General features: G+C 43.7%; 1 protein-coding gene and 1 pseudogene across 5 annotated transcripts in view; both read right to left on the bottom strand.

Annotated features, from left to right (window-relative positions):
* Positions 1-15,383, bottom strand: part of LOC128092492 (sideroflexin-2) — a 154,370-nt gene that overhangs the window by 32,778 nt on the left and 106,209 nt on the right. For 3 of the 5 annotated variants that reach the window (XM_052706389.1, XM_052706390.1, XM_052706391.1), the window contains exon 5: positions 1,785-1,924. In XM_052706389.1, the coding sequence (XP_052562349.1) occupies positions 1,785-1,924 (140 nt within the window). Of the gene's footprint in view, positions 1-1,784; positions 1,925-15,383 lie in introns of those variants that run through there. The other 2 variants (XM_052706394.1, XM_052706392.1) reach the window with 1 other exon arrangement.
* On the bottom strand, positions 1,830-11,853 carry LOC120431585 (40S ribosomal protein S3-like; annotated as a pseudogene).

The raw sequence follows: 15,383 nt of genomic DNA, 5'->3' as shown, positions 1-15,383 counted from the left end.
GTTCCAGCGTAGGCAATTGCAGCAACGCCTTCATCAACGTGATTGTGCATCTTAGCCCTCACTCCGACCAATGAGTTAAAGCACAAACTCCTGGATGAGTATTCTACCGCAAACCTTTGCTAACTGAACGACATAATAGATGTATCACAATTTTTGAAATTTTCGATTTTTTGAAACATTGAATTTTATTGTTATTTCTAAATTTCTGATTGTTTAAATTTCTGCTTTTGATTACTTAACATTTTGAGTTTTTTTAACCCTTGGATTGTTTATACACCTCTTTTTATGCGATGCGTTACGTTTTTCTAATTTGTAAATTTCTCTGGAACGACGCAACATCTTTGCAATCTTTTAAAAGCAATTTGTAGGTTGTAAGTTCAGATCTACAAAACGCTTTTTGAAGCTTTCAAAAATATTGTTATATTGGTTTAAGAGAAATCTACGAAACAAAAAGCGTATCGCCACCGTGTAAAAAGAGGTTTCCCTGTATTTTTTTTATTTCTAACCTATCGATTTCGGAAAACAACCGTGCCCCCCCAAAATTTTGGACTAGTCGGCGCCCCTGGCTGCAACGTTGACTCGCTGTTGTATCGTGGACCGGAACCTGTCGGTGCTAGCGCTGAACATCCTGAGGGAGGTCGAGAAGGACATTCCCGGACTAACGGATACGACCATGCCGCGCCGTCTCGGACCGAAGCGTGCGAATAACATCCGCAAGGAGGAAGCCGTGCGTCAGTTTGTAGGAGTGCACCCGCTTCCGGAGAAGATCGGCAAGAAGAAGTCCAAAAGCACAAGATCCATCGTCTTATCACGCCGGTGATGCTGGAGCGCAAGGGATCTCGTCTGGCCATCAAGAAGCGTTGCGTTGAGTCGCGTCCGAGTATATGAAGGTGCTGGTCCTGCCCCGTCGGAGCGTATCTGCCGCCGGACCGGACCGTTGATAACTGAATAGCGCAGCTCAGTCGGTTCCAAGAAGGAGAAAAACAAGGCCATTGTCAAGGCTGCCGACAAGGTGACCGAAGCCACCAAGAAGCGCGACGAGACCAAGAAAGAAGTCCGAGACCGGTAAGAAGGCTGTTACCGGGGACAAGAAGGAAAAGAAGATCGCGAAGAAGGACGGAGTGGTCGGAGCCAAGAAGAGGAGAAACAGAAGTGGTAAAGAAGTGAGATTTGGCCTTGCGGTGTTTGTAATTTGATCACACAATAATACACAATAATTTAGAGTTAGAAAACCTACCAACTAGAATCAATGCAACAACGTTATATTTCCTGTTAAAGTATGTAATAAAACAAAAAAACTGCTTGCTTTTTAATCCCATATTCTTCTTAGGAGGAATATTAATCAAAACATATTTTTTATTGCTTCAACATGATAAATAAAACTAAGTAAAGCGTAATTTCAATATCCAATGTATAGCTTAGTTTTATTTATCGTGTTGAAGCAATAAAAATAATTCGTTTTAATTCATATTTTTCGTTCATATTTGGTTTGCGCCTGGAGGAATAAATCCATCTAGTGGCGAAAAGCGGTACTAGCCTAGTAGCGGCAATGTATGGTGGCGCCGCCAGTGGCGAATAGTGAAAACAGCCAAAAGCTGCGCGCGGCGACACGCACACAATCAAATGAACTGTCAAATTTCTAAAAAAAGGAAGATGAACATCGAATGGGCATCGCGCTTTGAACATCGGATGTGCATGATCGATGTTGACCATTCGATGTTCAAAATTCTGGTACCAATGCTCATAAAATTCGCATTGGCGGTTTTGCGTGTAGTAATACTTACAAACATCCAACAGCTACAACTTGAAATGGGCCATGAAGATATGAGATTCGTCGAAATGCCTTAAATTTTTCCAGAGATTCCATTATCATGGGTAAAACTAGCATTCCTGGAGCACACATAACAATTCGAGACAAAACGACCTAGAACAAAAAAATAGTTTATTATTAATAAACGGTCCCTGTAAAAGTTTGACAATTCTCAATCTGAGCAATCAGCCAACGAAATCGGGTGTCTTCTAAAACGACCGACCAGTAAACCTACTAAGTTGGCATGCGTCGATGACAACATTTCAGTTGAGCTATTAATCGACATATTAAATTGGCCTTAGTCGAGCATGAACGGAAACTGTTGAGGTGCAGTTTCAGTAACGGGTAGTTTTTAGGCTTTTGCGCACCCCTGGGTTGCATTTCCGCTGGGTTGACAGATTTGACAGATCGCTCATTCCAAAAAGTATCGCTCGCTCAATAAACATCGTTTTTCTTTTCGCTCTGTAAAACTGCGTGTTTTCCGTTTTATTTACCTCTGGCCGAAATCCCATTCCCATTAGGTTATGGGCCCAGAGTGCGCGAGTGCTGGATTGTAAATTGGGAAAATCGGTTCGTCGTGATGGACTCGGAAAAGTTCGAGACGCGAGTGCCATTGTTGAACGGATTTAACTACCTTTCGTGGAAGATCCGGATGCTCACGCTGCTTGATGAGCATGAGTTGATGGAGTGTATCGAACGGGAGTTGGAGCAGGACCCCGCCCTGACTCCGGTCCGGGGGGATGACGAGGCCCGGCGCGAGGCCAAGTTGAAGGGACTGGAGAAACGCCGGCGTCCGTGCGCTTAAGGGGACCGGATCCAAGATGGACGACCTCGACGTCGTGTGCCATTTGTTACTGACGATGAGGTCGACGGCTTACGCGACGGTTGTGACGACCTTGGAAACAATGGCGGAAGAGCAGCTGTCGATGGAGTTCGTCAAGTGTCGTCTCCTTGACGAAGAGATCAAGCGCGGAGGAAAAGGTGTGGAGTTGGTTACCCCCAAGCGGGAGCCGGCTGCCTTCGTCGGAAAGCCGTCAGTGAAAAAGTGGAAGTGCTTCACGTGTGGGCAAGTGGGCCACAAGGCGGCCGAATGCCCAGAGAAGGAGGATAATTGTGGTTTGGTTGATTGCGGTTTGGCTGAGCATTTAAGCAGAATGCATTACTATGAATACAAAGAGACGAGTTGTTCCTTTTAATTCCGCTATATATTTTAATATCTTGACAGATACGTATTTCGTCTACGATCATCAGTTCGCAGGTGTTCACAAAGGAGCTCCTAGAGTCGGGACCGATAGCTGAGGATGAAATAATGGTTTCTTTCGACGTTAAGGCACTGTTCCCAAGCATACCAGTAAACAACGCAATAGGAACTTTACCGGATTGGCTGCTATCACAATACGAGGGAGAATCATGGAGACAAAAAACAATCCAGTATATAAAATTCGTCAAATTATGCATGGAACAGAGCTACTTCCAGTTCAGGGATTGCATCTACCAACAGAAGATGGTAGCATCGATGGGTAACCCACTGTCACCGTTCCTGAGCGATGTTTACATGGCTGCATTGGAACACGAGCTATAGACCAAAAACCTACTACCAGAACGTTGTTGGAGATACGTGGATGATGTCTTCTGCATCATCAAAAGGGATTCACTAACAACGGTACTGGACACCATAAACAGTGCACGCAGAAGCATCAAGTTCACTTACAAAATGGAAGTCGAAGGAAAGTTACCTTTCTTAGACATCCTGATCCTAAGAGAACCAGGTTGCCCATCTTCATTTTCTTTCGAGATCTACAGGAAGCCAACAAAGACCAAAGGAACAATACCAGCCACGTCAAACCATTCTTTCCAACATAAGATGGCAGCATATCATTATTTCATACACAGGATGACAACTTTACCACTCCGCGAAGCGGGAAAACATAAGGAATTGGAATACATATTTGAAACACCAGAAATCAACGGTTACAGCAGAACAACTATCCAAGCAATCATCGACAAGAAGGAAAGAACATCACTCACAACCCTTACGCAACCAGCAGAGCCACTACGAAGAGCAGCAGTAGAATTCGACTACAGGATAACACGCCCATTACGACAAAAACTGGTTAAATTTGGCATCGATTTAGTTTTCAGCAGTAGAAACAGTCAGTTGAAATCCATCCATCACCCGGCATCTACAAGGTATCCTGCGGCCACTGTGATATGAGCTTTATTGGACAAACTAAGAGATTACTAGAAACCAGGTTGGATGAGCATATAAAGACTGGTGTCAGAATTGCCAAGGAGGAAAAACGGAAAGGACTTGTCCCCCATTTCAGGTCAGCAGTAGCCGTTCGGCATCATCAAGGAAAAACATAACATCACAACTAGCGACGCGGTCATCTTAAGACACATCACGAATCCATTGAAGCTTCCTGTCGCCGAAAGTTTGGAAATCTTCAAAGCAGGCAACACACGTTTACTCAACAAGGATTCAGGTAACGGCTCAACGTGGCTGTTTAAGCTGTTACCTATACAGGCACCAAAGAAGAACGTGGAGGCAAAGACGCTCTACAGGCTCAATAAAAACTCTTTACCTGCTATGTATGGTACAACAGAGCTAAGCTCTGTATGGGGAAAAATAATATTGAATTGCATATATCTCAAAAACGATAAGTTTTAGAAAGGTTTAGTGTTAGTTTTATTTGAAATCATCTGACCCGGTGGTCCCAATGAAGTTTGGTTGCTTAAAAATAATAAGAACTTTACAAACATAAATATAGTCAAGTTATCAAAACATAAATTTAAACAAAACATGATTTAACGGCTAGATCTTCTTGTTCTTGATGCACGTTGTTGCGGGTTTTCAGCAGGACGAGATGAACGAGAACGATCTCGGAGTTCAGTTCGAAGTCTTTCCAAAAATCGGCTCACAGGTTCGTGGAAGTCGAACAGATGGTAGAACTCGTTGAAAGCTGTGGCCAGCGTACGAATAAGGGAGTTTTCCGCATAAACCGTACGGACCAACGGGCGTGAGAGGAATCCAGGGGTTGGGCGTAGATTCCTTGGCTGCACTCTGGCATTTAACTGGAAAAGAAGATTAGGGGAGTCGATTTCAGAGGTAATAACTTTCGCAGCGAATACAGCCCTTGAGATTGTTCGCCGGTTTTGGAGCGTCTCTATTCCAAGCAGGTTGCACCGAGTTTCGTAGCTTGGTAACTGAGCAGGATTATTCCACGGGAGGCGTCTCAGAGCAAACCAGACGAATTTCCTTTGTACACGTTCAATGCGATCGATCCAATTCTGGTTATAGGGTGCCCAGACAACTGCTGACGTCTCAAGGCGCGATATCACAAGAGCACAGTACAATGTCCTAAGACATAACGGATCGTCAAATTCTTGAGCAGCCTTGAACATAAAACCAAGTTTCCGGTTGGCTTTGTCAATTACGGAAGATAGTTGCAGGTGAAAATCCAATTTCCAATCCAATTTGACATGTTCTAGAAAGTTGCTGGTACCAAAAGGTTCTATATTATTCTCTCAGACGTTATACGATTTGTTTGATTTTAGTTGTGCAAAACAAGAAAAAACTATTTATTTTCTGAGATAAAAGGTATAGATTTGTTTTTGTTTTCGACAAAGTTGCTCAACTACCAAGAATGAACAACTCTCTGTCCTGTCCTGTGTTTGAAAAATAAAAAAATATTTAGAATACAGGTAATACAATGGCAAATTTCCATAGAGAGCATTTAGAGCTAAACACTCTTCACCGATTTCCTTGCTTGAGAAATAAAAAAAATATTTAGAATACAGGTAATAAAATGGCAAATATCCATAGAGAGCATTTATAGCTTCAAACTCTTCACTGCTTTTCTATGTTTGAAAAATAAAAAAATATTTCGAATACAGGTAATAAAATGGCAAATTTCCATAGAGAGCAATTAGAGCAAAAAACTCTGCACTGATTTCCTTGCTTGAGAAATAAAGAAAAAATGGTTTTTGCTATTTGATTTCAATTTCTTATTTTATTTAAAAAAAGGTGACAAAATGTAAACAAAAAATATCATAGAGATTAGTTAGAGCTTGAAACTTTCTAATGATTATCTTGCTTGAAAAATAAGGAAAATATTTGTTTTGTCAATACAAACATAAAAATAGCTGTAAAATAAGTTTATTGTTTCTAATCTTAATTACTTACCAGTACAATAAAAATAATATAATTTTATAAATTTGTATGATTTTATCTGAAATTTCTTTCAACCATCCAGAGCATCTAACATAAAAACTCTCTATGAACACTCTGCTATAGGGGAGAGTGGGGAGACTTGATCCCCGGGGAGACTTGATCCCAAGCCTGTATCTCGTCAGCATGTGGGTAAAACAATTAGCTTTGTTCTAGAAAGTTGTGCGAAATTGACTAAAACTCATTGTAGGAAACAAAGAAAAAAAATAAAAAATGTTTAGATTGAGTTACACACATTTTTCTAAGAAGTGCTGCAAAAAACTTCCAAGAGATCTTTTTTCTTTGTTTTGATAAGTATAGAAAACACTCAAAAATTATTAAAACAAAATATTTTTTATACATGAATTGTTTGATAAACATATCAACTCCAAAACCCTTACGCATTTGATGTTAAATTTATCGTCATACTATTTTTACAATCAATTGTTTAAAAAAGTGCGTTTAGGGAGACTTGATCCCTGCATTCTTACAGTCACTGGAATCAGCCTAAAAATTAAATAATTTGGGTGGGTTTTCGTACATAGTTTCCTTTAGTATAGTTGTACATAACTAACTGCAGTTTGAACCATTTTTCAAAAGTTTTGTAAACAAAAATTACCAGCTTTTGTAAACATGCTCAATTTTGGTCTAAAAATGAAAATTTTAAGTTTTTAAATATTATACATGCTAAACTTGTTATATTTTGAACACAAACGTACAGGTTTAATGTGAAATTGCTGTATCTTATAGAAAATTAAAAGTTTTGATGAATAAGAAACATTTTGCTTAAGATTTCTTCAAAATGTTGAAAGGTGGATCAAATTACCTCCAACATTTTGAAAATGCCGGTTTATTTTTTTTTTAAAACGCTTGGCATTATTCGAAGAGCTTATCTGATAAAATACCCTTATCAGCCAAACATAGTTGAATGTTTAAGCTTTCAATTCATGCAAAAAGATCATAGTTTTGTGAGAAATTGACAGAGTTATGTGCGATACAAAAAAGGGATCAAGAGAGTTATCTACGTGCGCATGTATTGCGTATACGTACACGAAAAAAATTGAGGTTAAATTTTGTACCCGCCAGCAAAACAAATGGGGTGCTAGTGTGCGTGAGGTCGGGCTTAGATAACTCTAGTCTCCCCACTCCAAACATGCCTCAACCTGTGCCTACGACGCGGTCGCTTTGTGTTTGTCGCAAGCAGTATTCTCGGATTAGTTTTCAAAAGAACGCAAGAGCCATTGGTAAACAAAGCCCTTTTTGCATCGGTACTCGACCTATTTAAACTTCATCATCCCGGTACGAGAATCGAACTCACGACCTCTGGATTGGAAATCCAGCACGCCGCTAGCCGAAACCCATCCCCTACCGGTCAGTATTCCCAGTGAGCAGATTTGCTCTTTTAAGGGATCTGACGTTGCCGAGCCAGACGGGAATCGAACCCATCACCTTCCGCTTACAAGGCGAAACCCGTAACCTCACGGCCACGGTAGCTCGGCAAATTTATTTACGAAAAACCAATTAAAAAAATGCTTGAGATTGCTCATCTACACGTCCTTCCAGTGCCCTAAACTCAAAACAAATGAAATATTATTTCAATTTGGAGAAAACGAAAATTAGTGCCGGAGGTCACGGTGGCTCTTACGGCTTTTTGAACAATTCACCCGAGTATTTATTGTAAAAATAGTTTTTATTTTTTATTTCGGTATCTATTGAGGATAGAGCTTTGGTTTTTTCGAGAGAGTTGTTTTTTTTTTTTAAATTAAATATGTCTTTATTGAACATTCTTATAATAATTACATTTCTATTACATGATAAGTGGTATGGCCTAATGCTCTTCATCTTTGTTGTATTTTTCGTTTTATTATTAACTGATCACATTTATTTATTTGCTTCAAATTGTTTTACATTATTGCATTGAATTGAATACGTTTGGATAAAAAAGAAAAAAAATCACTAATCCTAACCTAAAACTAAAAAAATAAATCTATTGAAATATTCAAAATCACTAGAACGAGTAAACTACGAACTGTATTTTAAGATGAATGCTCCAAGAGTTCTTACTTGTTCCTGGCGAGTTTTGCACCCACGCAGAGTTGTTGTCATCTCGATGAAAATGTTCAGAAGTTCTTGTGGTGAAAACAGGTCACTACTGCCTTCACCCGTTGATGCTGGTTGGTTTTCCCTCGGTTGCTGACTGAAGCCTGGAGGTGTTGTATGCTCTGCAACTCTTTGCCGCTGATTCAACGGCAATGGCTGCAGATTTGGAACCACTCGAGTAAATCCTGCTCCTGGTGACGCCAAAGCAGGAAAATCCACGTCCGTGTATGCTGGTGGAGTTTTGCGACGATTTGGTTGGTGCCTCGTCATCGCTTGCTGCCGAATTTTTACAAACTCAGCACGTTTTGGGCAGCTTCGATTCTTGGTCGAATGGTCGCCGCCGCAATTGAAGCATTTCGCTTCGATGTTCTCGTTGATTGATCCGCAAGCTTGAGTTTTGTGCTCACCTCCGCAGGTTGCACAACGACTCTTGATGAAACAGTTCCTTCCACCATGTCCAAAATGCAAACAGTTCGAACACTGTGTCACGTCACGGTGCACTGGACGATAACGTTCCCAAGTCACGATGATGTTGAAAATTGCCCGAACTGCTTTCAGCTCAGACGGCGTTGTCGATCCTCTCTCGAGATGAACCAGGTACAGTTAATCACGATACTTGATGTCCTTGTTGTGTCTCGTCATCTTGAAGACTTCGATCACGTTCAACTTCAGAGTTTTGAGCTCTTCTTTCAGCACACTCACATCCATGTCGTACAGGCCTCGGAGGACCTGTTTCATGGGGCGTTTACCTGGATCGTCATGGCTGTAGTGTTCAATCATGGTGTTGTTCAGGAAATCCCGAACGTAGTTGTAATCCTTTCTGGTAGGTAGCAGAATTTTGAGTCCATCAGCACACAAGTGAATGGAAGCTCGTAAAGCACCAGATTTGATAAACCCCGTCAGCCACTTTCGCACCGAATCCGATGACGATGTTTTCACAAAAATGGGTGGCAACTTTTCCCGACGTTCAAATTCTTCCTTCTCGCTCACGTCCACAGGGAGGGTAGCGAACTGGTTTCCAGACAATTTTTGAGCGTCCTTGCTCAAACTGCCTGGCTTTGCACATAACGCTTCGGCATTCTTTAGCTTCTTCAAATCTGCCGATCCTGCTGGTGAGGACCGCCTCTTTTTCTTGCCCTGAGGCATTTTAGCACTTTTTAAGCACTTTTCAGGAGCTAAAATCCAGGAGTGCCTCACTGAATGATGGTCCACAAAGGAATGAGAGAGAGTTGTTCATTTTTGGTAGTTGAGCAACTTTGTCGAAAACAAAAATATTCTATACCTTGTATCTTAGAAAATGAATAGTTTTATCTTGTTTTGCACAACAAAAATCAATCAAATTGTAATGACGTCTGAGACAATAACATAGAACCATTTGGTACCAGCGACTTTCTAGAACATGTCAACTTCCTGAAACTTATCGTTTTTGAGATATATGCAATTCAATATTATTTTTCCCCATACAGAGCTGGCTCTGTTTCCTGCATACAGAGCTTAGCCGACGACACGACAAGCCACTCGCCTCCAAAAAGTGGGCACCAAATCCGCTTACCCCTCCGTTTCCTTTGGAACTGGAAACGTCAAAACGAAAAATTTGAAAAAAATATTGACTTTGGCAACCCTTCTTATTTTGACGTTCAGAAATGTCATTTCGAAATGTCAAATGTTTAAATTGATTGAAAAATCCTGGAATGCGGAATCACGCGGTTCAAACCGTTCTTCCGTGTCCTCGTCGCCGATTCACCACAAGCTGGTCAGTCTTGCGAAAGTTCGCGTCATCAGTTCCGGACCGTACGCTTTCAGTACGGCGTTCGTTCCGACAAAAGGCAGCTTGCACCGAAAAGCGAGGATCGACAAGTTCACACCAAGGAAGCCAGAGTCACGCTGAACAAGGTTCTGATGACGCACGCGACCACGCAGAAGGCAATGAATGAAGTTCTACCAGGCGGATCCCTCGTTTACAAGCTGTCCATCTACGGTGATAACGACGAGCGCATCGGCCAGTTGCATCTCCACACCGTGGTACCCCGGAAGATCATCTTCATCGGGGATACACTCTTCCTGACCGCTGGTGGTCTCTTTTTCGAGGGAACCACTTAGCAGATGTACGACGCGTTGATCACAAAGCTTTCCGCCCTACCCGACTAAATTGAGGTGTATCGAGGCCACGAGTCGGCGCTAAACAACCTGCGCTTCGCAAGTACCGTCGAGTCGGACAACGTGGACATTACGCAGCTGCTGGGTATCGCGAAGGAGGTGGATTTGGAGGAACAGCGAGCGAGATAGTGTAGGAGAAGTGTACGAATGTTTTCTCAAGGGTTAGCGAGGCTGCTGTGCAGAAATTTATGGGTAAAAGTACCCTGTTGGAGACGAGATCATGGTTTTTGGTCACGAAACAAAGCTTCAGGGGGTTTTACTATTTTAGAAAATGTTGAAGGGGAATGTGGGGCAAGACATGTGCAATAGGGACAATAACTCGTGGGACCATATGCTCCAATATTCTTTATCAGTAATTTTCAACCCTGCAGGTGGATGACATTGAAATTAAACAAATAAACCAAATTCTCCGGTGTGCTAGGTTGTAAGCTTAACCGCGCGTGCTGGGGAGAGGGAGTGGGCACTGATATCAGCTATGAAGCTAGTGGTGCTCAGCTTAACTAATGACGAATTAAACCACCTCGACGACGGTTCCACTGCTCCCAACTCCAGCTGCGACCGCTTGTTCTTGGGTTCGCTGCGGGCGTGTTGGACATAGTCTCATGATTGGGCTCCACCTTGGAAATGTTGTCCGACAGCGTCATATTGACTTTCGCATCCCACAGCAGCATAGTCTTGACCTTTACGCCCAACACTCCCGGGCGCAGCAGGACGTGGTGGGTGTCGACGTACATGTTGCAAGGATATCCGGAATGGATCATCAGTAGTTGATGAACTTCATCGACTTGGCACGCTGACCACGCAGCTTACTGGATACGACCCGGCGAATAGCTCAACGGTGCCGAGGGCGAAACCGAATCTTTTCTGGACGACGGCGGTCAGCTCGCGAATGTGCAGGTGGCCATAATGATGATCTCGGTACGGGTCGGGGTGACGCGAACCTCCACACCGGAGTAGCCATTCGCGACCAGTTGACGAGTCAGGAACTCGTTCAGCTCAGCAAGAAACATGCCAGCTTTTGAAGTTTCGGCCCAACGGTTTATGCCAAACTGTCCAAAGTGTGGGAACGCACTTTCCACTAGCTGCTCCGGGTTCGTCCAGTGGTGGGGTATGGTCGGCCTTCGACCGGGGAGCGGAAAAAGCGGAGTGCTAACTGCGTTGGTGCCTGTGTTTGCATGGTTGGCATAGGTTTTTGGTGCATCGGATTTTGTCCCAGTCTGACTTGGCTGTGACCGAACAGTTGCATCTTTCGTAGATTTTCAGTTTTGGCTCGCACGCATGAATGCCTTGCCTCGGAGGTTCCCCCGCCGGGGGTTCCTCACAAACCCCTATTCGGCGGGAACGGGTTTGAGAGAAGGAGGCAGTCCGGACCGTCTGGAGGAGGTTAGGGCTTGTGGTGCGCTGCCGAAACCGGCATCTGACATTCAGTTGAAGTTATAGGTGGTGTGGGGCACCTAGGCAGTAACAGTTCAAGGAATGATCCTCGGTCGTCGGAACTATCGATTAGTGCACCCGTACAGATCAACATCCTCGCAGATTTTGCATCGGTCGAGTTGTCGTCGTGTCGATCATGGGGCACGGTTCAACTTAGGTGCGATTATCTTCCCTCGACATTACAATCAAAATGTTGGCTACGACCGGCGTTTGCCGGCGTATAGACTACGGGTGAGACTCACGCTAGAACATGAGACCTACGGAAAAAAGAAATCAGTTCAGCGTGCTCCTATGCGTCAGCGAATCTCAATTCATGCCACCACCCATCTTCCTCCCAATGTTCGATTGATTCGACTCGAGCCCGGCGAAAGGCTCACGCTGCAATCCGTTTGACGCCCCCGAGAACGCGGATGCTGCTGAATCCGTCTTACCACCCGGTCTTCAAAACTACAATAAAAATCAGAAAGTTCTGAGTTGGCTCCCTTTTTCGGCAGAATTCCAGTTCCCGGCAATACCGCAGAATTTGCCAACGAACCTCTCTCTGGCACCGCCAGTTTCGGTAACATGCCACGGGCCTGCCTTTGTCGGGTGGTTGGTGCTGTGGTTATTGAATCGCTGACCAGCTTTACAAAGGTTTTGTAAAGTTTCAGGCTTCCGAGGTGGAGTACTGCCGGATCGAGGCCATGCGTGTTAGCAGGGATTGGGAAACAGCAGAGGATGCGCCTGTTCAGTTGTAGCGCCATCAAGCTGGGACGGGGTACGGTCCACCTGAAGCCGATACTTGTGATGCCAACGGGTGCCATCGTGGTTTTTTGTTCCGGTTCTTCCACTCCCTGGCTCAATAGCGTCGCAGGATGACCGGGACACGCCACTGTGCGGGCCCGGAGCGGCTAGTGGATAATTCGATCCAGCAGTGGGTCATCGCGATGGCCAGAAAAGGTTCCCGAGCTTTGAAATGGTTACGGACAAAATAAAGAGATACGCAAACAAATTTGCAAAAGTAAATATTTACATGTAAGCAGTGTTGCGAATAAAGTAGATTTTGCGGAAAAACCAAGGGGTCTCTCAATTTACCGTGACTTTGACCATTCACGGTCATTTCACGGGATTCACGGCGGGACCACTTTTGATTAAGGTTTTTGCACCGAGTGTCTTGTCGTGTCGTCGGCTTAGCTCTGTTCTACCATACAGAGCAGGTAAGGAGTTTTTATTGAGCCTGTAGAGCTACCTTCGTCATCTTGGATTACACGCTTCTAGATCACCGTGACCGATTTTGGTGGTCATATTCGGGTTCAGCGACCCCAAATTAGTTAAATTTGATCGGTCACACGCCTGTTACATGTTGTTTAAATATTGTTTGGACGCTATCTTGGATTACACCTGTTGGGGAGCCGGAGTAAAAACCTAGCCTTCGACAGCTCTGGTGGCCCCCAGCATCGACCGGATCGGATTGGGCTGGCTGTTCTGGTCCTGGTTCGTTGGGTAGTCCTCGCGTGTGGTCCTCCGAAGTGTTTCTCGGCAATTTCACAAATAAAACACGCAATTACAAATCAAACACAGAATTTTAATTTAACCACATTTTACTACACAGAATACAATTAGAAAGGACTACATTTATTTAAAATAACGCTAACACACGAAAATTGCCTTATGGGCGCAGAATCGACCGTTTCGATCTGCAGGTACGAGGGTTCTAAAAACTTAAAACTAAATATCGCAGCAGGTCAGCTGCTCCCGTCGTTCGTTGAGGTAGGTCAGGTCATCAACCCGGCCCGGCGGTCATCGACCCCGCAAAAGTGCATCCTACTGTTGGTGTTGGTCCTATCAGCGATCACGATCGTCCATCTCGCGAGAGGATCACCGTGATCACCAATACCGCGATCAGCTGCTGTAGGTCGCGTGCAGCCATGATAAGAGTGGTCACTCGCGTTGGATAGTCACAGTTGACCCGACAGTAGATGCAGGGTTGTTAATCGTGACCACTCCAACATCTCACCCACCCAAAAATGACCAGTTTCTGAAAAGATACAAAAAAAAACCTCTTCGGGGATGTGGGAATAGGGATAGGAAGTTACACACAAAAAAATATTACGGTAATGACAAAAGTAACTTATTTTTGAATTAAAAAGTTGTTAAAATTTGCTACATCAAAAGTTTTTTTCTTGTTTTGAAAATGAAAACTTTTACTGCTACAGTTTTTGAAAATCTCATTGCTCACTGATTTAAAAGTTTTTACTTTTAATTCGACTGTATAATTTCTTTCATTTTGACGTTCTCGTGTAACCGTGTACGCCTAAGTCGCAAATGTAAACAAATACTTTGGTGGGTCCGGTGGTGCTGGTGAGTCTAGGACGCAGAGCAAAGCCGACCGCGGCAGCAGCCCGGACTCGGACGCGGAAACCTTCGTGAGCCAAACAGCAGCAGCGGAACGCCTTCGAGGGAGGGTGGTGCAGGAGCGGGACGAGGTCGAGTGCTCGAAAAGGACAAGGCCAGCTTCCTGCAGGAACTGCAGCTGTTCCACGGCCGGAATGCGTAAGAAAGAAGCTTGGGTGTTTTGTGATTGATTTTGTTTGTTTTTGTAGGATGAGAGGTAGGAATGTGGATTCGCACCGGTTGTATTCGGTGGTGGTGGCCCGGGATTGGTGATTGAAGGTCAATTCCCGCGAGGACTGGGGCGAGATCATCGAGGAGATGGCGCTGCCGAAGCGTTACGTGAACAACGAGATTGCGTTGAAGAAGATTAACTTCCGGTTTTTTGACAAGTACGAGAAAGTTTATTTTCACGGTGAGGAGAAGGATCCGACGAAGAGGAGGACGACGAAAAGCTACATAATCGGAGGTGGTCAGCGCAGATGTTGCACTCGGTGCCGGCGGTTTACAACACCTGTGAGTAATGAGAATGTATGCAGTGGCTAGCCAACTTCACTTACTTTCCATCTCTTTTAGCAACTTCAAGCCCACAAATACTCACGTCGCGACGGCGCAGCTTCAGCCGAATGAATCTGGACAGTGAGCCAAAAAAATCTGTGTCATTCTCGAAGTAAGATTACGTGCTCAAAATCGAACTCCGTTCCGAGGGCCTCATCAACTCCATGTTCCGGATGCGCTTCCAGGATCGGGAACTCCCCGTTCAGGCACTTTACTTTCCAGCCGGGAAACGTCGACCACCCTTCCCGAATCAATGGCCAACTCCTCCAAGACTGTCCTGATTGAGGCCGGAAACGTGACCATCGTGTTACACTGCTGTCGCGCGTCGAAGCCTCCATCCGGAACCGTCCAGCCTGGGGTATTCGGAAGTGAAAGGTGGCGTACCGTATGAAGCAGAAGCTAGTGGAGAAGCGTTAAATACAAAAAAAAAGTGTTTTCCTAACATACTGTTTAATTATTTTTTTTAATAAATATAAAAAACCAAGCACATTTTTCTGAAATTATCCCTGTAGTGCTAAATGTTGTGTATTCTTGCCATAAAAGGTTTCTTTTCCAATTAAAAGTAAAATACTTTTACCAATACATCGATTTTGTTCCATAAATGCATGGTAGTATCAAAAACTTTCCAACTTTTAAATTGAAAAGTTTGAACTTTCTACGAATATTCACCAACGCGAACTTTTAATCCAACGAACGATCTTTTTAAATTTAGAGTAATTTTTCTTTGTGTGTAGGATTGGGTGT

The sequence above is a fragment of the Culex pipiens genome, chromosome 1, assembly GCF_016801865.2.
Source record: "Culex pipiens pallens isolate TS chromosome 1, TS_CPP_V2, whole genome shotgun sequence".
Lineage (NCBI taxonomy): Eukaryota > Metazoa > Arthropoda > Insecta > Diptera > Culicidae > Culex > Culex pipiens.
The sequence above is the reverse complement of the archived record's forward strand: the minus strand, read 5'-3'. Positions and strand labels throughout refer to the sequence as shown.